Source organism: Phyllostomus hastatus, unplaced genomic scaffold (genome assembly GCF_019186645.2).
Source record: "Phyllostomus hastatus isolate PE091 unplaced genomic scaffold, TTU_PhHast_1.1 phas_scaffold_385, whole genome shotgun sequence".
NCBI lineage: Eukaryota > Metazoa > Chordata > Mammalia > Chiroptera > Phyllostomidae > Phyllostomus > Phyllostomus hastatus.
Genome location: NW_025334026.1, coordinates 2,026,231 through 2,053,655, shown reverse-complemented (window position 1 = coordinate 2,053,655; position 27,425 = coordinate 2,026,231). Strand labels below are relative to the sequence as shown.

The window sequence follows — 27,425 nt, the reverse complement described above, 5'->3', positions numbered from 1 at the left end:
TTTTAATTTATACACCTTTTATTTTTCTTCATGTCTGATTGCTATAGGTAGGACTCCAGTATTATGTTAAATAAGAGTGGTTAATGTGGATATTCCTGTCTTGTTCTTAAGGGAAATGCTTTTAGTTTTTGCACATTGACTATGATATTGGCTGTGGGTTTGTCATATATGGCCTTTATCACATTGAGATATGTTCCCTGTATTACCACTTTACTAAAATTTTATATCATAAGTGGGTGCTGGATTTCATCAAATGCTTTTTCTCTGTCTACTAATATGACTATGTGTTTTTTTTCCTTCATTTCATTTATGTGATGCATCACATTATTGATTTGCAGATATTGTACCAACCTTGTATCCCTGGAATAATCCCACTTGATCATGGTGTTTAGTCTTTTTAATGTATTGCTAGATCTGGTTTGCTAATATTTTGTTGAGGATTTTAGAATCTACATTCATCAGGGATATTGGCCTCTAATTTCCTTTCATTGTAGTGTCTTTATCTCATTTTGGACTTAGAATAATGCTGGCCTCATAAAATGAGCTTGGGAGTCTTCCATCGTCTTGATTGGACTTAGAATAATGCTGGCCTCATAAAATGAGCTTGGGAGTCTTCCATCGTCTTGAATTTTTTTGAATAGTTTGAAAAGGATAGGTGTTAGTTCTTCTTTGAATATTTGGTAAAATTCACCTGTGAAGCCATCCAGTCCAGGACTTTTGTTTTCTGGGAGGGTATTTTTTTTTTATTACTGCTTCAGTTTCACTAGTTGTAATCTGTCTGTCTGGATTCTCTGATTCTTCCTGATTCAGTTTTGGAAGACCGTATATTTCTGAAACTGTACCCATTTCCTCCAGATTGTTCAGTTTGTTGGCATATAGTTGTTTGTAATATTTTCATACAACCCTTTGTATTTCTTTGGTTCTCTTTCCTTTTTATTTTATTTGTTTGGGTCCTCTCTCTTTTTTCCTTGATAAGTCTGGTTAAGGGTTTGTCAATCTTGTTTATCTTTTAAAAAATAGTTATTTATTCCATTGATCTTTTTTATTAATTTTTATTGATTTGACAGAGAGTGAGAGAAACATCAGTCTGTTTTTCCACTTATTTATGCATTCATTTGTTGATATTTGTATGGGCCCTGATAGAGAATCAAACCCACAACCTTGGCATATCAAAACAACACTCTAACCAACTGAGCTATCTGGCCAGGGCATCTTTTCTATTTTTATTAGACTCTATTTTGCTTATTTCTCTGATATTTATTATTTCCTTTATTCTACTCACTTTGGTCTGTCTGTTGTTCTTTTTCCAGTTTCTTTAAGTGTAAAGTTAGATGATTTATTTGAAATTTTTCTTGTTTCATGAAGTAGACCTGTAATGCTATGAATTACACTTCTAGGGCTGCTTTTGCTGTGTCCCGTAGATTTGGGGTTGTTGTATTCTCATTTTCATTTGTTTCAAGGTATCTTTTGATTTTGTTTTTGATCTTTGTGTTAACCAATTCATTGTTTAGTAACATGTTATTTAGTATCCACGTCTTTGTGTATTTTCAGTTTCTTCTTGTGATTTCTACTTTCATACCATCATAGTCAGAGAAGATGCTTGATATGATTTCAATTTCCTTATATTTATTGAGACTTGTTTTGTGGCCTAACATGTGGTCTATCCTAGAAAATGTTCCATGTGCATTTGAAAACAATATATATTCTACTGCTTTGGTGTGAAATACTCTGAATATATCAATTAAGTTAATCTGTTCCAGTGTGCCATTTGAGGCTGCTCTTTTCTTGTTGATTTTCTGTCTACAAGATCTATCCACTGATTTAAATGGAGTGTTAAAATCCCCAACTATGACTGTTATTACTATCAATCTCTCCCTTTATGTCCATCAAGGTTTGCTTTATAGATTTAGGTGCTCCTATGTTGAGTGCATAAGTGTTTAGAAGATTTATATCCTGTTGTTGGATTGCTCCCTTTATCATTATGTAGTGCCTTTCTTTGTCACTTACTATAGCTTATGTTTTAAAGCTTATTTTGTCAGATATAAGTATTGCTAACTCAGCTTTCTTCATTTCCATTTGCATGAATATCTTTTTCCAATCCTTTATTTTTAGTCTGTGTGTATATTTTGTTCTCAGATGGGTCTCTTGTAGACAGCATATATATGGGTCTTGTTTTCTTATCCATTCAGCTATCCTATGTCTTTCCATTAGAGCATTTAAGCTGTTTACATCTAAAGATAGATACTTATTTATTGCCATTTTATTCTTTTAACTATGTGCCTCTGGGCCTTCTTCTCCCCCTCCTCTTCCTTATCTTCCTTCTCCTCCTCCTCCTTCTCTTTCTTCTTCTTCCCTTTTTTTTCTCTTTCTTCTTTCTCCTTCTCCTCCTTCTTCTTTATCCTTTAACATTTGTAGTACTGCTTTGGTAGTAACAATTCCTTTAGCTTTTTTCTAGTCTGGGAAGCTCTTTGTTTCTCTTTCAATTTTAAATGATAGCCTTGCTGGGTAAAGAAGTCTTTGTTTTAGGTCGTTGCTTATCACTTTGAATATTTCATGTCAGTCCCTTCTGGCCTGAAATCTATCTGTTCAGAAACCAGCTGATGGTCTTATGAGACCTCTCTTATAGGTAATCATCTCTCTTTTGCAGCTTTTAAGATTTGTTCTTTGTCTTTAACTTTGCAGTTTTAATTATGATGTGTCTTGGAGTGCACCTCTTTGGGTTCATCTTGTTTGGGACTCTCTGTGCTTCCTGTACTTGTATGTCTTTTTCCTTCACCAGGTTAGTGAAATTTTAGGTCATTATTTCTTCAAAGAGGTTCTTGATCCCTTGCCTTCTCTCTTCTCTTTCTGGTATACCTATGATGCAGATGTTGTTACACTTCATGTTGTCCTAAAGATACCTTAAACTATCCTCACGTTTTTAATTCTTTTTCCTTTTTGACACTATAACTGGGTATTGTCTGCTACCTGGTGTTCCAAATCACTGATTCAATCCTCTGCTTCATCTAACCTACCATTTATTCCTTCTAGTGTATTCTTCATTTCAGATATTGTATTCCTCATTTCTGAATGGCTCTTTTTTATGGTTTCTATGTCCTTTTTCATGCTGTCATAGTTCTCACTAAGTTTCTTGAGATCCTTATAACCATTTCTTAATTCTACATCTGGTAGATTGCTTGCCTCTACTTCATGTAGTTCTTTTTCTGGAGACTTCTCCCCAAGTCCCATAAGTTGGGTATTATTAAAATTATCTCCATGTTATAAATGAAAGTATTACAGGCCCAAGGCTCCTGAGCCCAAGATGGGAAAAGTGGCTCATGTCCCAGAACCACACAACTTAGTCTGTCCCAGGTTCTGCTTAGACACTGGCAAGGTGAAGACACCAGAAATAGAAAATGTGGCCACTGGGAGCCCACAAAAGGGAGCTAGCAAATATCTCATGAAGGGGAGGTGCTATTCAGATTTTCAGGAAAGTGGGAGGAATGGCCCCCAGCCCAAGGTCACATAGTGAGTCTGCCAAGACCTCTACACTCCTTGCCCTAGCACCTGACTCCTCAGCAGGGTACAAGGAAGTTCAGAAAGTGGGGCTACTGTAATCCTCCAGGCTGAAGCTATAAGGATGGGAGTGCTCCACCCAAGAAAGATGGTGTCTCCAGTGCAGGAGAGTAACTTAGCACAGGGATCCTGGCACTGTCTCTTCAGCTTCCTCACCAGAGCCAAAAAACCCAGTCTCTCCTCAGGCAAATTTAGTCCACTCTGTCCTTTCTCTGCCAAAGCCTGTTGTAAGTGGCTGCAAATGAGATTTTTGTGCATTGGCTGTTTAAGAGGGTGTCTGTGTCTCTAGCAGACTCCTGTCTTTCCCTGGTGGATAGAATCCCTGCCAACTTTCATAGCCAGATGTTACATGGGAACATTTTCCCAGTTCTGGTGCTCTGTGCTGGGGATCCCAGCTTGGGGTTGAGACCCCACTCTTCTCAGTGAGAACCTTTGCAGCTGAAATATCCCTCTAGAATCTCAGCCACTGCCTGTGGGAGGGAAGCCAGCCCTTTTCACACCTCTGCACTTCCTATCAGTTTGGATGTGGCTTCTTCTATAAATCTTTGGTTATAAGACCTCTTCAACCAGTCTTCAGTTAATCATTCAGGTTGCTTGCTCTATGTATTTTAGTTTTAATTCCAGTTTAGCCCTGGGAAGAGGTGTAGCTTCCGCCTACTCGGTCACCATCTTGAATTCCCTAGAAATTCGTTCTCTTATGTGGCTGAAAAACCTACAGGTTCAGATATGGCTGGATCCAGGAACTTAAACACTATTATCAAAACTAAACTCACTTCACCTCTCCCTTTGCCTTTCTCAGCAATGTCTTTATTTCATGGCAGGTTCTCTTTTTGGTAGTGAGATGACTTCCAGCAGCTCCAAGTTGCTTCCTAACAACCCTAGCAGTAAGTGATTTCTCTCTCCAACAAATCAACAACAAAGTTATGAATGTAGTTAATGTTCAAATACATGAAATATTCTAGTTTACACAGAATTAATAATTATATGACTGGAGATCATATTTGTATCTATAAAGAGGTCATTATCAATGACAGAAGCAAGATTTCAGTACCATATTATGTGAAATTTTTATAATTTTGTGTATGGATATAATACTCATGTAATTAAAATCATAATAAATGCATGTTTTAAAGAAGCAGTAGCAGGATCTGAATAGGTGATTTTTATAATTATATGTATGTATTAATACATAATACTTATATAATTAAAATAATAATTCATGTTTTAAAGAAGCAGTACCAGAATCTAGCTGAATCTGAGTCACCTCTAAGTTGATTAGCAGAACAAAAATGTTCACAAGAAACAATTTTTTAAAACACATTTGTACAATGCTTTTGATAACGAAGAATTATTTGATTGCTAACCTTCTTTGATTTTTAATACATGCGCTAAAATTTTTCAAATAATGCTTCTGAAGAATGAGGCGCTTTCTCCATTCCTTGTTACTACTTAGTAAAAGAAATCAAATACCACACTCTGCCCTTGCACAATTTCCAATTCATGGGCTTTAGGAAATTCAATATTTTGTCAAAATGCCAAGCATATATGAATATTACAAAGGGCTTCCTTTGGATAATCGGTGAGGCATCCAAATAAAGCAGAGCTGCACCAGTAGCTATGAAATCTATCCCTTCTTTCACATCCTTAAGTCCATTTCAGAGAACTGCCAAGATGAAAGGTACCTGTGATTAGTAATTGTGTCCTAAATATTCAATACTATTGTTATAATAGTATTAACCTGACAAGTTTCACAGTTGTGTAACTTTAAGAAAACCATACATTTTCCTGATCATAGTTTTATTATTTGTACAAGGTACAAAATGGATTGACTACAAGCTCTATGAAGTCATATATACCCATATACATGCATGCATAAACACAGGTTGCTAATCTCTGTACCCCTAGCACCAACCCCCTGTGCCTAGCATGTAGTAGATGCTCAATAAATACTCATTCAATGACCAAACTATTTAAGAAATGATCAGTGATCACCAAAAATAAAATCCATGTTCTCATTTTCCACTAATTAAAGGCCAAAACATAAATTTAAAAAAAAGAATGATGGAATGATTTTTCATGAAGGTATTTTTATTTTATTTAGGAATTGTGTTTTATAAGTTTTGGGTCTTAAAATGTACACATTGTTTATGAAATGATGGTGAGAAAATTTAGTACTTACTTTTTACATAATTACCTTTCTTTTAAGTTAGCACATTATGTCAGTCCCCCCATTTTTCAATTATTTTTTATTTTTAATCATCTTGGAAACCAAACTGTGGTAAACCAAAGGCAGAATGATTCCTGAAGTTCCTTCCAGCTCCAAAACTTTATGAGATACTTTTCTTTTTTATCATTTTTATGGTTATTCTATTACAGTTGTCCCAATTTTTCCCTCTTAAGCAAGGATGGGATGGGCAGAGGAGATAAACTTTTCTTAACTGGTTTAAATTAAGTACTTTCCAAAGTGTGATTCAGCACCATGGACAGATCTTTGGGAGGCAGGTCCAAATCCCTGGAAAAGGGCCCAGATTTAAATAAATAAAATACAGGCTCTTGTTTGAGCGTGACAGTCTTCATGTAAACACAACTCCAGGCATAATACCTAAATTAATGAGTTTAAGTCTCCACTTAATGAAATATTCAGATTATGATTACACTTAGTTTCATTAACTGCATTCTCAGACTAACGAAATGGGATTTCCTTTTCAACTTGTAATTAACTTTATTGAGAATTATTAAATATTGTATTGGGAGTTTTTAGGCAGTTTCCTCAAACCTTATTATAAATTATTTTAATATATGCATTACAGTATTACACTATGTTGCTTAATTTGATATTGGCTGTTATTTTTAAAAGAAGAAAATCAACACAATCTTGAAGAGCAGCAAGCTAACTAAATAAAAGAGTTCTGTGAAAAGAAACCATATTCAATTCCTGATAGCTGACCCTGAAGTTTTGATCTTCCCAAGTCAGACACAGTGTTTTTATTTTCCTACTAAGAGCAGAGTGATCTTAACCAAACAAAAAGCCTCTTCTCCCTTTATACAACTTGTGTAAAACTAATTAGATCTCCAAGAGAGATCTATAGTCTAAGACTGATTGTTCTCCCCTCCATCAAAGATGAGAAAAGGCAGGACATGAAAATTTTTTGCTTTCTTTCACTCAGATCCTTGGAAATTGTTGGGGAGTATTTCTCTTCCAGAATAAAATATCAATTTCTAAGTAAAATCTATCCTAATCTCTCTTCCCTCTCCTTCAGCCTCAGGTGTTTCTGAGGAAGCCTCTTGCATGCTCTCACAGCATCCTGCACTGATGCCCATCCTGCTGCTCTGCAATCACACCTTTACTCCTCCATCCCTCTAATGGATCACAGCCTCCAACAGGATATTTTTTACTTTTGTCTCACTCATCTTCGTACCTCCAATTCCTTGCATTTTTCCTGACACATAGCAAGATTTTAATAGACATTGGTTGAATGTTGATTGATTAAATAGAAATATTATTGACAAGAAAGCAAATAATTAGCTACAATTATCTGAGTCCTCTAGGACAGAAATGGTGACTTTATCTCAGTCAGTTTATTTTCAAAGATGAGTGTAATCTAATGCAGTGATTCTTAGTGGGAATCAATAAATAACAAGAGGAAGAGACATAATCTGGTACATCACCCAGTGTGCGTCCTTGGGAAAGGCATGAGAAAGGTCATGAATTGAGTACAAGTTTTAAAGCCAGAAAGAGTCTGAACTCTTTATTAAATATCTCTGTGGCCTTGGGCAAGTTACTTAAACTCTCTGAGCCAGAGTTTCCTCATCTATAACATGTGGGTGCAGATATCTATTTCAATTATTTCATGGAGTTGGGAGAAGTAAAATGCGTGCATGTGATATGAGCAAAAAATTGTATTGTTTCATTTATTACTCTTTGTATCCACAGTAAGTGCCAATCATATCATAGGCATGTTGCATCATTTAATCCTGATACATAAATAAAAATGTTCTCCCAAAGAAATTCTATCCAAGGACAGGCTTTCCCTGTGTGGAAGGAACAGAACTTGGCATCTTTTAAAGTAAACCAGACACTGTGATGAGCACTTAGGCTTTCTTTACAAATAGTCCTACAGCTGGTGGCAGGCACTTTGGAACAGCAATGCAAATCTAATTAGGAAATGCCATGCGGCCAGCCTTAGTAACAATTTTTGAAAAGAGCCCAGGAGATGACTTATGGAAACTGGTGATTTTTTTATTTCTAAGGGCTCTATTTCTGTTGTTTGAATGTGTACACACACACACAACTCATTTTCTGGGTAGAAATACAAGACATGTATGAGGCCATAGAAGCCATACAGATTCCTACTAGCCTATTCTGCCAGGGTAAATAAAATATTAAAATCAATATTTCTAGCAGAACAAAAACTCATGGGTTTTTAATGGGAATCAAAGAAAAACAGATGAGAGGAACAAATGGCTAAGAATGGGACAGCTGCTCCATTAGAGCTATTTCCTTGGGAAGGAATTGACAGTTTCTTCAGATCTCATTTGCATCAAAAACATTAGTAGTAACAAATACACACACCACACACACACACAAATTGTGTTATCAGCTGGCACAAAGAATGAAAACATTTTCACTGTGAAGACAACTGCACAGTGAATTCATGCTGACGTGTCATTGTCCCCTGGTGGACAGACCACTCTAGCACTAACATTTACTTATTCCACAAATAATAATAGCAACCACCAACATTCACAGTACCAGGCATTATGCTTAGGTCTTTCTATGGGTTCATTCATTTAATCCTCATAACAATATTGTAAGGGAAATAATACTTAACTTCTTTTATAGAATGGGAGACTGAAGTTCAGAGAATTAAATGAATTTTTCCATGATTGTGCAACTAACAGGTGATAGAGCAGATCCCCAGTCCAATTATATCTACCTTCTAAGTCCATGCCCCCCACTCCTTCGTTGCACTATCTCAAAGACATATTGGACATGTTTAGTGAGCACTGTCTACATATCACAGAAGCACATATAACTGAATACTTAAAGAGAAAACCAAAGCTCTTGATCTAAAACCACACAAAGTCAATTCAGGTAACTGCACTGAACCTACAAATGTATTTAGCTGATCCAGTACAGATCCACCCACTAACTCTTATTTACCTTATAATTTACTGACCCATGGGCCAAAACCATTACAGTCACAGATCTTCAGACAGAACAGCTAGCTAGCCTGCACAACTGTGGCAAAACATTTTGGTTTCAGAAACAAGAGTGTTGGTTGCTGAGACTCCACAGAAGAGAGTTAAAGCCTTACATGAGGTAGAATTAGCCAAGTTCCCTTAAGACTCAAAATCCCAAGATACTGCTAATGAGTTCCACCAGGCTTCATATGGATCTTGGGCTAGAGATCTATTCATGCATGCACACATTTGTTCATTCAATAAGCATCTATTGAACATTGTAACTTCTAGGTACTGGAGATACAACACTGAGTAAAGCAATGCAACCTCTGTCCCCACCCACTTCTCAAGAAAGACTTTCTTAGAGAACCTTCCCCACTGTGGCCCTGAGAGGACTGCACTCCACCCAACTAACTGAATGGGGTCAGACAGCTGATCCAGGGGAAGCCAGGCCATTGGCTAGTCAGACATCAATCACATTTTCTCCCTCTGGATCACCTGAACAAAAGGACACAGCAATTGAGCAAATTAAGGACAGAAAAGATAGTGATGCTATCTTTTTCCACTGTACCTATTGAAGTCCCTGAGGTGGTCCTCATTCCCACCCTTCCTGAGCCTGGCTATGTACTAGAAGATAGGCCATGTGCATCCGGGCTCTGGAGTGAGACAGACCTGGGTTTGAATCCTGGCTCCTCTATTAACTATGATGCCACAGACAAGTTGTTTGATTTTTTATTTTATTGTGGATATTTTCAAATATACACAAACACAAAATAGAATAATTCTGTTTGGTCACACAGCTGCAATAATATTTTCCTCATTTTGTTTCATCTACCATCCTCCACAATTTTATATTTTCCTAGAGGTTTTTAAAGTAAATCTCAGTCATCACATTAGATGAATTTCTTCATTTCCATGAATTTCAGTTGTCTCCTTCATAAAACAAGAATAATGGTACCTCTTCCACAGGAGTTTTCATTTGTTGGACAAAAATGCATGGAACTGCTGCCATGAGCCAGCCCAGTTCCTGTGGCAGGGGGTGCCGCTAGGACAGTACAAAGCATTTTCTCTCACAGAGTTCATACTGTAGTGGAAGAGGCACAAATAATGAGTATGACAAGTTTAGAGAGAACAAAATTATGAAGAAAACAATGGTATATGGGGAACAGTAGGTAACTTGGGGGCTGGAGGCAGACAAGGAAGTCCTGTCCAATGAGGGGACAGTGGGGTTAAGCTGTGAAAGGGCAAGACCTGGGAGCAGTGTGCTGCAGGCATAAAGCACAGCAAGCACAAAGGCCCTGTGGTAAAAATGAGCCAGGCTGTTTGAGAGTTATTCTGAGTATGAAATGAGCCAATACATTCAAAGCTTTAACACATAATGCCTGGTAAATAGCAAATGCTCAATAAATGTTAGTTATAATTTCTTCTAAGATAGAACTCATCACAAGACAGTAAGTACTCTGGGGTATATTTTGGAAACAGCCCTCTTTCCTAGAGTGCCATTAGATGTTTTGAATCATTTAACATATCCTTTAACAACTTCAACTCCTGGGAGAGGTTTTTCCCACTCTGCAAACACCTGTACCACAAGGAAAGGTCATGTAGTACAGTGGTTACAAACACCAACCTCGGGTCTTCCTGCTCTGCTTTAAATTCCAGCTTCACCATTTAGTAACTGTATGAACTTTGGACAAGCCACCTAACCCTCTGAACCTCAGTTTCCCATCCTTATGATGGTAAAAGTAATAGCACTAACTTAATAAGATTTTGAAGATTCAATGTGTTGGGGGTTTAGAATGCTGCCTAAGTTACTGTTAATATTATACTATCTTACATAATTTTTACTTTTATATACTCCTATATCTATATTTGCCCTTTTCCCTTCCCTGATTAAGAAATTCCCAATTTTAAACTCAGTGGATTGAGTGCGGGCTGCGAACCAAAGTGTCACAGGTTCAATTCCCAGTCAGGGCACATGCCTGGGTTGCAAGCCATGGCCCCCAGCAACTGCACATTGATGTTTCTCTCTCTCTCTCTCTTTCTCCCTCCCTTCCCTCTCTAAAAATAAAATAAATAAAATCTTTAAAAAAAAAGAAATTCCCAATTTTAAAAAACATGTTATAAAATATCCCTACCAGTATCTCCAAAAGTCAAGTATAAGATATCTGAGTGTTTGGCAAATATAGGCAAATAAATGGAAACCCATCTGGCCCAAGATATGAGCTACACAACATCTTCAGAAACTTAACCTGATCAGCTTTACATCTGGTTCCTTGTAAATCCATTTGGGAATGGTCCTAGGGGAGCAGGGGTGGGATGAGGCTGAAATCATAGCCTGGTCTTCCCGGTAGATTCTGTGTCCTAAAACATCAAGTCCGCATTTCTCCTCAGTTTAGGGCGAGATCTCACTTGCTCAGATTATGCTGTAAAATCAACAGTGTAACATCAACCCTATTTCCAAGGGGGGTCGTATGTTTGCACAGAGCCTGTCCCATGAGTATTTATGTGGGAGCACCGTCAGGAGAGCCACCAGTTCCATTCCAACACTGACCAGGTGGATAGTTTTATATGAATGCTTTTATAGACACTAGAAGACATTTCTTTTATACTGTGGCAATAAAGGCTTTGTAATTGCTACTGCCTTATTTAGTATTGTTTCTAGTTCTTACTATATCATTAAACAATATGGCACAACCAAAATTCTACTACCAAGTTTGCTGTACTAAATATAATGCAGTATGCTGGATCAGATCCTGGAATAGCAAAATGACATTAGTGAAGAAACTAGTGAAATTCAAGTATCTCCAGTCTAGCTAAAAAATAATGTACTAATGTTGATTTTTTAGTTTTCACAAGTGCACCACAGAAATGTAAGATGTTCACATTGGGGGAGAGTGGGTGAGGAGCATACAGAACTCTGTGTACTCTCTTTGTATCTTTTCTGTAAATACAAAATTATTTCAAAATTAAAATTTTATTTCAAAAAAAAGGTATGCTGTTCACACAAAGGAGTTGAGAAACAATGATCCAGGTTGTATTCTTGTATCCATGGCCCCTCACTCACATCCCCCATCTTTAAGACTGAAGGGAACCTATCTTCACTCTGCACTCCCAAAAGGGGTGAGGGGTATTACTAGCAGGCAAGGAGGCTGGGGTGGGGGCGACAGAGTACATTCACAGCACTTGAGGACAGAACATGCCTGTAAAAGCAAGCTATAATTATACAGAAGCCAAGGAGCATTTGCAGAAAATCACTATCTCATCTGAATCTACATCCTGTTAATCAAAGAGGTCAAAGCTCTTTTGATTATCAGACTAAATATTTTTAGGCAATATCACTGAATGCCTGGAAAGAACATGAACAGTATCAGCTGAAGAAAAATCCATCTTCAGATAAAGAGGCAAGTCCTCTCTGTCACTGGGAAAATCAACTATAGGAAATTTATAAAAAAAGGTTGGCCAAAATGTCTCCAAATTGAAGCTTTCTCCTCCCTATTTGACTCCACACTAGTCCTTCTCCATTCCCCCCTTCTACATATCCAGACTTCTACACTGACTTTTGATTCTCTTAGCAGTTGACCCAAGCACAAGGGAAAGATCAGAAAGTAATCTAGCATTAGTATTAAGAAGATGAGGAGAGAGAAATAGATGGAGATGATTACATATTCTCTTAAAGTCGTGTCTAGTGGGTCATTGAACAGAAAGGAAGATGATATTTAAGTTGAGACTATTGAGTTCCCAGTCAAATATGGTAACTTGGATGTTAAGTAAAGAGCACCTTGAAAACAGTATGATGTGCCTCCTTCTTGGCATATCACAAACAGACATATCTTTCTTTCTATTTTCCATAATGTTCATAAAAGGCTTTTCTATTCAATAGGTACATTCTAATTCCGGCACTTTCCAGTTATCAGAATACATTCCTTCTCTGCTGTTTCTCAATTGGTTAAAGTGACCTCTGGTGACTGGTTGGCTTCTTGAACACCTAATAGCTGATAAATATAAGTCACACAGTCCTATCCTCTTAAGGAACTCCAAAATCATTCCTCCTTCTGAACATGCAAATTTTCCCTGTGTCTCTAATATATAAATGGCTCTTATAAATCAGTAAAAAGATAAAATCATTACAAGAAAATCTATCATTACTACCAACTACTGAATTAGTTATATAAATTAAACTTATTAATGCAAATCCATACAAAAGCTATATGTGTCTTATTTTCCAAATATTCCCAGGAATTCTAGGAAATAAGGATTGGATCAACCCAGCAGGGTTATGTGAAATTAATATCTGTGGTAACTCTTGTGAGAATGCAGTGTTTGTGCCATTACACCCGAAATTCTCCCCTATGTAGAACACTACAAGACACATTTTTTTCTTGGTGTAAAAGATCACTGATTACTGAGACACAAATACTGACCAAAAGCAAGAATGATAAATAAACCAAGTCAGTCTGTGGCAAGAGACTTCTGATTTACTCAGTGCCGGGACCCCCATTTCTAAGCAGTCATTTATTTCACTACACATTTTTAAGTCCCTTATTAAGCAAGATTCATTAATGTATCCTTCCATTCGCCTAATGGAATGATGAAGTTTGGATAACTTTAATAAGTTTGTTATTCCATTTGATTGAAACGTCATATGAGAAACTTGTTAACAGTCACCTTCTATAGCCAGGGGCGCAGCACCACTGCAGCTTTGTCCACTCTGTGATCACGGTTGCCCACTTGTGATGACCAGGAGCCACATACACACAGGTTTTCATTTCCCAGTGCCATCTAAAAGAGAATGCTCTCATTTCCATCAGAGCTGGGACTGGACACAGCTATTGCCATGTCAGAGTTTGTGCAATATAGCCTATCTTTTACGGCTGTGAGATGTGGTCATAAAACTTCCAATTCCTGCTGTTCATGGCTCTAAAATATGGCTTTTCTCGTACCATTTTATGACCTGGTCATAAATAAATAATGTTGAATTATTTAAAACAATGAAACCTAAGACATTCTATTTGGTACCCATTTTCAAGTCATCCAAACATTGACTTTGTGAGCAGACTGTAACATTTCCAAGGCCAAGGAAAATTATCACCACACAGAATCAGAGGATTAGTGTCTCCTATGTCAAATTCCACAGGCATAGCCCTCTACCCATCAAGCATAAAAATTTGTAACCAAACAGTCCAAAACTATGATTCAGCAACTAAAACATCTATGCAACTCCTAGTGGAGCTTCAGCAAAGGCGAACCAGACTATAAATTGTTCAATGCCAGAACTTTTTTTTGTTTTTAAGAACTTCCAGCCACAACTAAATGCATCCTCTAAATTCTCTGGCTTTTGTTATTTTAAACCAAACTACTTTACTCTCCACTGCTTTAACATGGGGGTTACTAAAAAACACAATTGCTAGGAATAACCACGGTGGTACACTATTGTCAAAAATTAAACAATCTTGTTTTTCCCCACTCCCGTTAGTCAGTGTATCAAATCCATAATGTGTGTTGTACATACAGACCTTTGAAAGCAAAAAAAAATCTTTGGGAGCATACTGAGATCCCCAAGTAGGCTTCATCAGCTAAAGATTGAAACACAACAACAAATGCAGTTTTTTTATCCTGAAAGAACAACAGAATGAATTTGCTATTGTTGAATCACACATACACACCCCAACACAACATTAGCAACCCAACTCCTAATACACAAAGGTGTGGGAGTACATGCACATGCACACACAAAAAGTAGTTTGTGCATTATTTTTATGAAACTCTAGTTTTATGAAAAATAGGTCTAATTCTTCTGAACTACTATCTGTCCATTGAAAACAGTACAAAACCTAAAAGTCACAACTGGTCTACCTCAGGAGGCAGACAAATAAGCAAATGGGCCATTGGTTAACCAATTACCCAATCAAGATGAACCAACAAAATGGGTCATTGGCTAAGAGATTAACTAAGATGAACCAACCAAGTAATCCATTGGCTAACTAAGTACCCAACCAAGATGAACCAACCAAGTGGTCTGTTAGTTAACAGAACCAACCCTGAGAAATCAACCAAGTGTATCACACTGTCACAGAGAAACAAGCCAAGTGGACTCTGACAATGGCAAATGCAGCTTCATCCAGGAGAGATGAAATAGAACTTCTAACTAGTCAACAAAGAGAAGCTTTTAATGGGCCCAAACACACACCAGGAGATCTGGAAGTGTGACCACTGCCTTGGTCACCATGTGGGATTGGAAATGGATCACACAACTCTACTTACGGAGATTATTTATGGGGGTTCTGGTATCCATGTTCTCGTAATGCTGCACATGGACCACAATGTTCAGGTCTCTCTCCATGTGGTCAGTGTTGCAGTGGCCCTGTGGCCTCATGACATCTGCAAGGGCCCTAAAAGGAAAAAGAATTTAAATCTGTTCATTCAAAACACAATGACTGGCATCCGCTGTGCTGTGAGCACTAGGCTTGTGAACAAAAGATAAGACCCCTTTACTGCATGGAGCCACCATTCTAGTTAGGGATGGGGGACAGGGTGGGAGACACAAGTAGGCAAGGTCAGTGCAATTTGAGGTTACACAAGGACTTTGTGCAGAACAGCCCACATCCTTCCCACAATAACTGTGTAATAGCAGTATTAGCTAGTTCATAGAACTGTTGACAGGACTAAATAATGAATGTATGTCATATGTCTGCATCCCATAGATTAGTCTCCCCTTATATTTAATACTAGATACCAACACTTCATGTATGGCAACGGCCCACTATTAGTAACAACATTTACTGAGTATTTACTATACGAAGGCACTATGCTAATTGTCTTACATGCCTTAATTCAACGAAGCAGCCTATAAACACCTTATTAGGATTATTACTCCTTCCTTGCAGATAAGTAAAGGCTCAGAGAGGTGAATTAACCTGCTCAAAGTCACACAGCAAGTAAGTTGTAGCTCAGAGATTTCAACAAGAGTCGGTATTCACAGCCCTGTACACTGAGTATGGGGGGCTTCCTGTAGCTATGGAGGATGTGGTATGACCCCTACACACCCCATGCTGGTGACAGTTTTAATCAGTAGCTGGAGGTGGAGGGAAAGCATAGAATCTGTGGTGCCAGGAGTGTTTCAGGTGCCTTCCATTTATCATCATGTGTAATCTCCTTGACACTCACCCAAGGGTCAATATTCTTATCACTATTATTTTATAAATAAGGAAACAAGTTGAGGGGGTGTTAAAGTGGCTGTATGAGTTTCCTAGGGCTGCTGTAACAAAGTACCACAAACTAAATGGTTTAAAACAGCAGAAATGTATTGTTTCACAATTCTGGAGGCCAAAAGTTCAAGAACAAGATGTTTAGCAGGGCCGTGCTCTCTCTGAACGCTAAAGGTTTTCTTGCCTCTTCCTAGCTTCTGGTGGGTTGCTGCAAATCTTTGGTATTCACTGGCTTAAAGCTGCATCACTTCAAACTCCGTCTCCACCCTTACAGAGCATTCTCCCTGTGTCTCGTCTTCAACGGGCATTTTTAAGGACACCAGTCATATTGTATTAGGGGCCCACCCTACTCCAGTATGATCTCATCTTAACTAACTACATCTGGTCATCTTCAGAGGACCAGGGATGTCAGGACTTTAATGTCTTTTTTGGGGGGACGGTCATGATTCAACCTATAACAGTAACCTCCACAATGAAATACAAGCTTAGGAAAGAAGCTCAGTGTGTGCATCTAACAGAGTACAGGCCACTGCCAAACACATCACACCTAAGGTCGGACATCACCAATACACTTTTTTCTCTGTATCAACCCTCAATCATTTGTTTACTTAGATATAGGAATATCCTCAAAAGATATTTAATATTGAAGTTGTACATGTGTGTGTCTTTTACTCACTTGCAGCATTACTACATATGCAGCCACCATAGTTTACTGACTATAGGAATAATAGTCTCAATGTACAACAACTAGTCTGGCAGGGAAGCCAACCAATCAGAATGGATGCCAGCTTTAAGCATCATTGTTTTGTTGAGAACCAGCAGAATATCAGCCCTGCTTATGCATTTCCCTAATTATGGACTCTTCGATGGTCCCCAACCCCCTGCCTCTGTAATCAACACTGCGGTAAACATTCACATACATGCCCCCTTGGACTAGGGAGAGCTTCTCCAGCGTGTACACCCAGAAGTGATACTTCTTTGTTTTATGATGTATCCAGATGTTCTTAACTAACTAGAACCCTCTGAGTCCAAATCAAAGGAGACAGAGAAGGAAGATGAGCTGTTTGGGTGAGGCCCACACATGCCACCTATGAACTCAGTGAGCCCAGCCTGTCTGCTGAAACTCACCCCACCTTAGTAGAGATTCTCAAACACTGGTCTGCCAACCAACAGCAAGAGCATCACTTTACACCTTGTTAAAATGCAAATTTTCAGATCCACCCAGACCTACTGACTCAGAAAATCCAAAGATTGAGCTCAGCTATCTGTGTTTTACAAGTCCTCCATGGGAGTCTCTTGCATAGTCAGGTTTGATACTAGATTCAGGTAGAGAGGCCCGAGTTTGAGGGAATGGGTGCTCATGGGGCAATGGGACGATAGGCCAGGAACCATATCTGGTGAAAAGTGTCAGATATGAGAGAGACACAGGTCAACACAGCAAGAGTTCCACATGAATTAGAGGAAAAGACTGAATTTGCTAAAAGACAAGACAATAACAAGAGCTCTCATTCATTCATTCATTCATTCACTCACTCAGCAAACATTTATTGCCTACTATGTGCCAGGCACTATTCAAGGCCCTGAAGATACAGCAATGTACAAGATGAACAAGATGACTGCTTATTTTCTAGGACAGAGCATAAAAAATGTATGTGTTCAATAAAAAGACAAGGGCTGCAAAAATTAAGTAAATAAAAGTGTAGCATGGTCAAGAGAGACTGGTACATGGCAGAATTATTCACAGGAGCACAAAAGCAGAAACAACCCAGCTCAACTGATGCATGCATAAGCAAAATGGATTCTATGGAATGAAGTAGTATTCAGCCATAAAAAGAAATGAAGTACTGATATCTGCAACGACATGAATGAAACTTGGAAACATTACATTCAGTGAGAAAAGCCAGACATAAAATGCCACATGTTGTATGAGTTCATTTATATGAAATGTTCAGAAAGGGCAAACCTGGAGAAAGACAGTAGATTAGAAGATTGCCAGGGGCTGAGGGAGGGAGGACTGGGAAGTGAGTGTTTCACGTATATGGAGTTTCTCTTTGGGATAATGACAATGTTCTGGAATTAGATGGTTGTGATGGTGATATACAAAAAAGCACTGACTTGTACAAATTAAAATGGTTAGGATGGTAGAATCTTTTTTGTATGTATATTCTGTATGTATATCATGCTTTGAGATTGTGGCTAATGATTGTATGAAGTCATCATGATGAGTGAAAAATTTAAAAGTATTTACTTCACCTTCAGCTCAGCTTTAAATTTCTATCCTTATGCAGGCTTTATAATGTACCTAATAATTGTTCACTGGTATGTGTATATATTCTTACTAGTAAAACAATTATGCATATATTGAGATGCATGCTAAAAAAAACATGTTACAAATAGGGATGTGTCGAAAATTTTAATGAATTAGACAATGGAAAAACAACCATGTGCTGCAAGCCGAAGGACCAAGCACTTGGTATTTATTTGTGGCATACCGTTTGGGGGCTTCTCAAACTTTAATATGCGTTAGTATTACCTAGGGATCTTGTTAAAGCTCAGACTCTGTTTCAGTAAGTCTGAGGCAGGACCTGAGATTCTCCTCAAGCTCCCAGGCGATCCACAGGCAACACTGCCCAGCAAGATCCTAAAGGTACATGCTGTGATGGTAAATTTTATGTGTCAACTTGCCTGGGCCACAGGGTGCCCAAACGTTTGGTCAAACATCATTCTGGATGTTTCTGAGAGTATGCCTTTAAACAAGATTAAGATTTAAATTGATAGATTGAGTCAGGCAGATTGCCCTCCATAATGTAGGTGGGCCTTGTCCAGTCAGTTGTAGGCATGAATAGAACAAAAGGCTGACCCTCCTGAGTAAAGAGAATGTTCCTGCCTAATGACCTTCACATTGAGACACAGGCTCTTCCTGGGAACTGTAGCAGCCTTCTGGCCTTCAGACTCAAAACCATTTGGGACCTTGACTCTGCAGATTTTGGACTTGTCAATGGCAACTCTATATAAGAAATCTCTTTACATATACATATATATGTATATATAAATATAAATATGTGTATATATATATAAAATAGATCCTGTTTTTCTGTAGAACCCTGACTAATGCAGGTACCATATGGAAGAAACTACTACACAACAATTATGGTGAAATATTGCCATTTTGGAGGTCAAAGCTGATTGAATAATGGCAATTTCATAAGGTTTAACTTAGTATCAATTTATCTGTAGATTTCTGTGTTACCTGTTTCTCCCACCATTTGACTATTAGCTCTGTGGGAGCAGGTATTGTGTCTGTACTATTAACTATTCCACAACAGCTCTCAACACAGGGCTGTGTATACCATGGGTACTCAAAAAAATACCAACTGAACACATGAACAAGCGAATGAATAAATGAATGGGAAGATACTTTCCATGTCATGTAAACCAGGATGTTAGAAACCAGAACGCTTATGTGCCCAATACTGTTCTAGGCACTCAGGATGGAGGAGTGGAAAAGACTGTCAGCATCCTTGCACTCTTTACTGTGGACAGTAATGGAAGGAGACAGGAAATAAACTAGTAAAACAGTACATTAGTAAGTTAATTTTAGACGGTAATGTGAAATAAAGCAAGTAACACTGAGTGATGGGCAGGAGGGGGCATGGGACAGCAGTAAATTAGCATCAGTGGTAGGGGACAGCTTCTCAAAGGCGACTTTTGAGCTGAGACCTGATTGATAAGGATGGACGAGCCTCCTCAAGTCCAAAGATGAGAATTTGAGCCAAGCCAACACAATGAGCTCCAAGGTGGCAATGAGTTTGGCCTAATTAAGGAACAAAAGAAGAAAGGCTGTATCCCTTTCTTTCTAATTTCAGTGGGCAAATAAAGGACCTCAACACTTCTGAGCAGAGCTCAGTCCCAGCTTCTTGCTTCAAAGTGCCCAGGGGGAACCAGGGTCTAAATTTTGTTCTGAATCTTAAACACTGGAATAGAATTCCTGAGCACTTCATCTTATCATGGAAGCATCATTTATTTTGTAAGAGTGTAAGAGCCATGGGCACAAGATAACTTTCTGAAGTAGTGGTTACATGCTATAGATATTGGTCAAAGCTCATCAAACGGTACACTTAAAATGTGTGCATTTTCCTGTGTAAACTATACCCCAATGAAGGTGATTTTTTAAAATGCAAGGACTTAGTGCCCAGAAAGAAGCAACCATATGCTGCAAGGAAAAATAATTAGGAGACTTTTCCATGGCTAACAGTATATGCGTGCATGGCCTTCTCCAGCCTGTGGAGTGGGTTGAAACCATAGGATAACTACAAAAGTAGGAAGGGAAAGCAGAAGGGATGTTGGAAGAAGAGAGAAAAGCCAAGGGATAGAGGGACATTTATCACTTGATACCATTTCTTTGCAAGGGGAACCCAGCTCTTTGGAAGCACGTTGTTTGAAATACACACAGGGCGCTGTGCTATGTAATTTGCCACCTGGATTTCTGATTCTGTTTGAAGGTGGGCAAAATAATGCTGTGTTCCCTACTGGCTTCAAGTGCAGAGAGCTTCAAATACATGTTCCTGCCCCCAAGGTCATTTTTCATCAGTGCCTCCTGCAAAAGGGCAGGCCCTGCCAAGGGCAGACACAGAATACATTGCTAGTCTTGATCTTACAGGGGCTCCTTGAACTGACTCAGAAGCATGTGTCAGCGTTTGCAGGGCATTAAGCACTTCTTGGTGATCTGAGAAGCCTGGAGCCCTATGTGTTTATACTCTAAGGAAGTGCAGCCTAGTGGTCAAGGACCTGTGTGCTGTTTGAGTCTGGAGTCCAATCCAACCCCTCCACTCACCAGGGTCTTGTTCAACCTCTTGGAAAGCTATCTGTGCCTCTTCAAAGACAGATTGTCATAGGGCCTACCTCTCTGGGGAGTGACATGAAATTAAATGAGAATGTACGTACAAGCTTATGGCAAAATCGCAAAACCAGGTTCTTCAAAATAGCAAGGGTTCTTCAACATTATCTCTGCCAACATTTTGCAATGCATTTGTGTAGTCATATGTAGATCTCTCCTATTCTGAGCCTACCCCCTCCTGCTAAGATTAAATGTAAGTCTGGAGAAGTTACGAGACTTGGCCAATGTCCCACAACTAAATATATGTAACAGAGCAAAGACTAGAACTGAGTTCCAGACTACAACATTACCCTCTTCAGTAGACAAGAGGCAAAAAAAAAAAAAATCCCTAATAAGGATGATAAAAGGGGAATGGTTACTAAGCAGTGACCATATGATAGGCCCTGTGCTAAGAACTTTCCAAGCTCGGTCCAGTGAATCTTCACACAAACCTCTGACATAGGGATCATCATTACCTCATTTTACAGTCAAGAGCCTGAGGCTCAGAGAGGTCAAGTAACTGTCCCAAGGTCACACAGCTAGTAAGTGGCTGAGCTGGGATTGAATCTGGGCCATCTCACTTGAGCCCATGCCATTAAGGTCAGCCCGACTGCCTCTCCAGGGACTGCACGTCACATCAGTAAGTGAACTGGGTGGGGTAGCCACTGAGGTGAACCTGAGAGCTTCCTAAATAGGGCAGGCACCACTCAGCAACAACCAATAGTTGCCATATGAAAATGCACGTCCAGTGTTGCCAGACCTACCAATTTCTCAAGAGAAATCAGAAATCTGGATTTCTGTGTGAAACCTCCCAGGTTTTAAACATTGGCAATTGGCTCCAAGTTGGTTTTAAAACACCACATATCACAGATACTAAAGGGATTTCACAGCCAGATGCAATGAGCCTTGACTGGATCCTGGTTTGAAACACCAAACTTTTTTTTAAAGATTTTATTTATTTATTTTTCAGAGAGAGGGGGCAGGAGGAAGCAAGAGAGGGAGAGAAACATCAATGCATGGTTGCCTCTTTTAGGCCCCCAACTTGGGACCTGGCCCGCAACCCAGGCTTGTGTCCTGACTGGAATCAAACCAGCAACCTTTTGGTTCACAGGCTCAGTCCACTGAACCACACCAGCCAGGGACTGAAAAACATGAAACCTTTAAAAGACACTTTTTTCTATGACTGGGAAATGTTTAATATGATTGGATTTCTGATGATATTATGGATTTTTGTTGTTTTTCTTGGATGTGATACCAGAATTGTGTTATGTGGGAGAATGTTCTTAGAAGATCCATGCTGCAGTATTTAGGGACAAAGTGTCATGTCTTCAACTCATTTTCAAATGCTTCAGCCATAAAGCAAAGAAAAAGGGTGGGGCAGGGAGAAAGGGAAGATGAAAGGAGTATTTGAAGAGAGAGATAGCAATAAAGCAAATATGACAAAATACTAATAACTGTTCAATCTATATTAGTAATTCTCAGCCGGGGATGATTCTGCCCCTAGATGACATTTGGCTATGTCTGAGGACATTTTTTGCTGTCATGCCTGGGTTGTGGGGTGGGTGCTACTGGCACCTAGTGGGTAGAGTCCAAGGACGCTGCCGAACATCCTTCAGCCCACAGAACAGACCTCACAACAGAAGATTCTCAAGCCCCAAAAGTCAATTGTGCTGAGAATGAGAAACCCTGGTCTAGAAAAAGAATCTACTGACATTCATTTTGATTATTCTTTCAAGTTTTTATATGTTTAAAATGTTTCACAATAAAAGATATTAAGAAAAACTTAAAAATAAAACTATATAACTACTAGAAATAACTTGCAGACCGAACATAGTATGTCTGCATGGTTGGATAACCATAGCCGGTGATTTGTGGGCGCTTTTCCCGATAGTGGTTGAATGTAACTGCTGCTACAGCTGCTGAACAGGCATCTGTATAGTTCTTACAACATCGAATGCAACACCCCCCCTCCTGAAATTACTGTCCTTTTCCTGCTTCAGTCCTAATCAGTGCAGAAGGGAGCAGGACATATGCCCAGGACTATGATCCTAAAAGCTGACATCACAGAGGCCTCTTCTGGGGACACACACACACGCACACACTGGTCACCAGGAGCGGTTTGTGACATGGGAGCAGTGATGATGTGCTTTACATCTTTGAATGGAAGTTGCTTTCAGATAAGAGAACAAACCCCCCATCTCAGTGACCCTCACAGCCCAAGACAAAACAAATTAAGAGGCTGCGGCCAGCACTTTAATTTCACCTAGAAGCCACCTGACAGCCTCTCTGATGACAAATTGGGAGTGTCCACCACACCCAAGCATCCCTGAGCCACCGCAGACTAATGAGCCCCTTGCTATGCTGGGACCAAAAATGATCCTCTGCATAAACAGCCAAAGGTGCACTTGGTGGGGACTTGGGGCAGCCCCAGCAGCACGGAAATGCACACCAAGGCTACATAAGTGCAGAAAACAAGCACCGGAATGCAAATGAGAGTCACCTTGAATTGAGTCATCCACCCCCCATCCCTGCAAAACATTCCCAAACCCAAGGACAGTCTTTCTCCAAGTGTGGGCCACTTATTATCAGCCATCCAGGGGGGTTGTTAAATGCAGACTGGGTGGTCCATCCCAGACCCCTTGATTCAGGATTTTTCTGTATAGAACTCAAGAATGTGCATTTTAGGGAGCTCCCCCAAACTCTGATGCTCACTGCATCTGAAAACGTTTGTCCCAGACACAGTGGAAACCAAGGGACTCGATAATGCATGATTTTCTGACTGTGTGACCTTGGGCAAGCCACCCAACCTTGTAAGTGGGAATTAAAATAGCACCTGTTTCATAGGGTAGCTGTGAGAAGTAAAAGAGAGAATGTTTACACGCACACACTCTACTACAGTGTCTGACACCAAGAACTGTGCTGAGCAAATGTTACTTCCTTTTCCTCAGCAGCGTTTGACTGAATGTTGTAAGCCTGGAGAGTTTTACAAATGCACAGACATTCAGGTCCTTCCCTTAAAGATTTTTATGTATCTAGGGTGAGGTCCAGGGTGGGGACTTTTTTTTAATAGCATTCCCGGTGATCCTAAACAGCAGCCAGGTTGAAAGCCATACTTAGGAAGCTGCCAGGAAAAAAAAAATCAACTCTTCTTCCTCTTCAGGTGTGTGCACTTGCAGTCCACTCTGGAATTCCCAAAATGTATACAAGGAGATCCTGTGGTGAGGTTGTTACAGAGGACTGGGTACCCCTAGATACCACCTCCCAGCAGACCTTTCCTGTTACCAGCAGAAGAATGTGGCAGCAACCTGCTGAGCTGGAGTGATTCTTTTTCCCCCTAACAGAGCTGCAAGGAGGCAGGACCAGGAAGTTGAATCCCTGCTGGGCCCTAAGGTGCCTGGTGGTGTGCTGTATCCACAGGAAACCCCAGATCAAAGAGGGTCTCAACCATCACTTTCTTCCATAGGTGTGTAAAGGTTAGTTTTTCTCCCACTTTCCCTCCTCCTCACTCCCTTCTCACCAACCCCTCTCCCCCAAACCCCAACACTGAGGAGGTCTCCTTTAAGTGCTGGTTTGCAAGGAAAGTGCTCAGTGAAGGTTTCAGCAGAGGAATTAACCCAATCTGCAAGGCAGCCTACCTATTCCTAGGACAATCTCTCCCTGCCAAGGCAAGGAGACACGGGCTGGGCTGCCGCAGTCCTGCTTTCCTATCCCACCCTCACCTTAACACAGACCCCAGGAATCCACAGCGATGGCGGGCAGTGTGGTTGCCTACCCAGCATCTTGGGTGTTGCAGGAGGTGGGCGTGGCCAGCTCTTTACACTTTGAGTAGATCAGCATGCCCTCGGGGCTCACTTCTGTGATTCAAGACCTCACCATCCACACCTCCCTGCTAACCCAAACCAGGACGAACTTCCTCACCTCTTCTCCCCTGCAAAGCCCTCCCCTGTGGAAGAAAAAAGTCATCGGATACTCTACGTGTAGATAAAAAATAATTACTAGTGAGGTGGTGATGTACCTTCGCCTATTTTTGCTGGAGCTCTTTGTTCAGATATTTTAGACAGGCTTCCAGAGCTCGTACATACACAGGCCCCGGCGGAGGTGTGGGGTGTGCCAGCGCGTCTGTGTGTGCGCGCCCGTGCGCACACACGTGCGTGCGTGTGTGTGTGTGTGTGTGTGTAGGGGGGACATATGGCAACTCCATTATCAGTTCTCAAAAAGAGGATAAAGCGTGCACCCCAGTCATCCAGCAGTTCGCAAGTAGCCTGTCGCTCTTCAAACCCCACCTGCCCGGACCTCACACCAACCCCAGGCCTCTCCCGGGTAGGGGACTGCATCCTCGCCGCTCCATCCTCGCCTCCAAAGTTACTGGGTTGTGCGAATCAATTTAGACACTTAAAGAAAAGAAAAAAAGAAAAAGGCAAATAGCTCCATTAATCCCCAAATGCCTTCTTCCATCTGCTGCCACTTCCTCGTGCTGGGACTTGCATAATGAATGAGGCAAACGGAAAAGTTGACGAATCAGGATGTGGGGGGGGGGGGCGGTTGGTGGCGCACGCGGCGGGGGCTCAGGCCTTTGAAGTCCGTGCCAGCTCGGGCAAGGGGTGCAGGGAGAGGTGGTGACAGAGGCGAGAAGCCAGGGAGTCGGCGGCGAGGGCAGCGGGGAGTGCGTCTTGCGGGGGGACAGAGACAGCCGAGTTCCTGATTCCAAGGACCAGGCAGCTCAGGGAAAGCGAGGCGGCCGCTCCAAACAAGGCTTTTGTTCTCGCCCTCCCCGGCTCTCCACCTCCCTCGCCTCCTTTTCGAAAGCCTTACGAGTTACAGGCGGCGCACACTCCTTTCCCTCCCTCCATGCATCACACACGCGCGCTCGGACTCACACACACCCCCTTCCCTTTCTGGCCCGCCCGCCGGTCCCTGTTAACCTAGACTACTATCTGGAATCCGAGGGGTGGACCCCCTAAAACCCAAGACTTCGGGGCCACGGTATCCCAGCAGCGTGCCTCAAGTCCGCTTCGATCTTCGGCGCGGGGAGGAGGAACGGCAAGAGGGCAAGAGAAGGGAAAGACCCCCAGCACCACACACACACACACACACACACACACACACACACACACACACTCATATCCACACCTGTGCAGAGCCCAGCGCCCTCTCTTTGAACCTAAGTTGGGTTCCCGGTGACATCGCCCAGCAGAGAGACTGGGGTGGGGGAGCGCCATTGCCTGGGGAAGGTAGAAAGGGGAGAGAGACGGGAGAGCAGCACCCTGAGAGGGAGGAGGACTGGGGGGAGGCAGCCCACCTGGACATGTGCTCCCTCTGGGGCCGGTGCGCTTTCTCCAGTCCCAGCTTGGTGAAGATGCCCACGAGCACCATGACGGCCACCACCCCGCAGATGATGTAAACGATCAGGTTGGTCTTGTCCTTGGTGGGGTCGTGCAAGGGGTCGTCCTTGCGTGCGGGGGGCTTGCCCGTGTTCAGCCAGAGTGGGGTGTCGTAGTTGGTGCAGGTGCTCTGGTTTAGACGCCGCTTCTTAAACGTGCAGCAGAACCGGAAGCCACAAGTCCCGCAGCAGAAGATGAAGTCGCCCGAGCTGCAGTTGAACGGCGGGTCCCACTGGCCCATAACATCGAAGTAGCCCCGGCAGAAGTCTGGCGTGGGCGCCCGGGTCGGGGGCGCGTCCGAGACCCCTGCGCCTTCGCCGGCCTCCCCGGAGGCGGCCCCGGAGCGGTTCCCCCCAGTAAGCACCAACACGCCGCCCAGCTGCGCCAGCTGCTCGTGCCCCGCTCGCTCCTGCGCCCGGCACACGCGGGCGCAGAGCTCGGTGAGAAAGCAGCCGAGCAGCAGCCGGAGGACGCGGCGCATCGTGTCTCCCAGCCCGGGCTCGGCTGCTCTGCTGCCTCTGGAGCCTCTGCAGCCGCTTCTCGAAGCCCGGCCGAAGCTGCCGAGGCTGCTGCCGGGGGCTGCGAGCCGCCGCGGGCTGCACATGCAGGGAGCAGCACGGGGCGCTCGGTGGTCGGCGGCCACGGCGCTCGACTCAGCCCGCGTTCGCCTCCAGCGCGCTGCGCGCGGAGGGGCTGGCCGGGGAGGAGCGCGCGGGGCTGGGTGGGGGGAGGGTGAGTGGGGGCAAGTGCGGGGTGCAGGTCCGGCTGGCTACAAGGCAAAGCGGGGAGCCGGAAAGCAAGAGAGAGTCGAAATATCCGCCCCACTCCTCTGTGTCGGCTCCGGACTCACAGCCCCGTGCCCGCTCGCAAGATCCCTCTCACCTCTTCAGCTTGCCAAGTGCGCTGGAGAGAGCGGAGCGACACTTGTGGAATGAAGGGAGGGCAAGAGAGAAGGGGGAGGGGGAGGAGGGCGGGCAGAGGAGGCGCTGGGTTGGGGGGTGGGGGGGCCGGCGGGAGCTCGAGAGGGGCGGGGGCGCGGGAGAGGTGACTCCGGCGGGCGGGAGGGAGCGAGCTGGGGGGCGTGCACAACCGAGCCAGCCTGGCAAGCAGGAAGGAGGGAGCTTTGCAGCCACCGAAGGAACAGCTCGGATTTCCCGGCAGGTGGAGGACGGCAGCAGGACCTCCCGCGCCCTCTCTGAGCTGGAGGCGCGGCTCAGACCTGTT

At 42.0% G+C, this 27,425-nt stretch overlaps 1 protein-coding gene across 2 annotated transcripts in view; it reads right to left on the bottom strand.

Moving 5' to 3' along the window:
- The window catches only part of SHISA9 (shisa family member 9), a 280,843-nt gene extending 253,883 nt beyond the window's left edge, over positions 1 to 26,960 (bottom strand). For both annotated transcript variants that reach the window (XM_045819718.1, XM_045819720.1), the window contains exons 1-2: positions 26,120 to 26,960; positions 15,001 to 15,128 (exon numbers count right to left, since the gene is read on the bottom strand). In XM_045819718.1, the coding sequence (XP_045675674.1) occupies positions 15,001 to 15,128; positions 26,120 to 26,805 (814 nt within the window). In that variant the 5' untranslated portion in view covers positions 26,806 to 26,960. The remainder of the gene's footprint in view (positions 1 to 15,000; positions 15,129 to 26,119) is intronic.
- Positions 26,961 to 27,425: the final 465 nt, after the last annotated feature.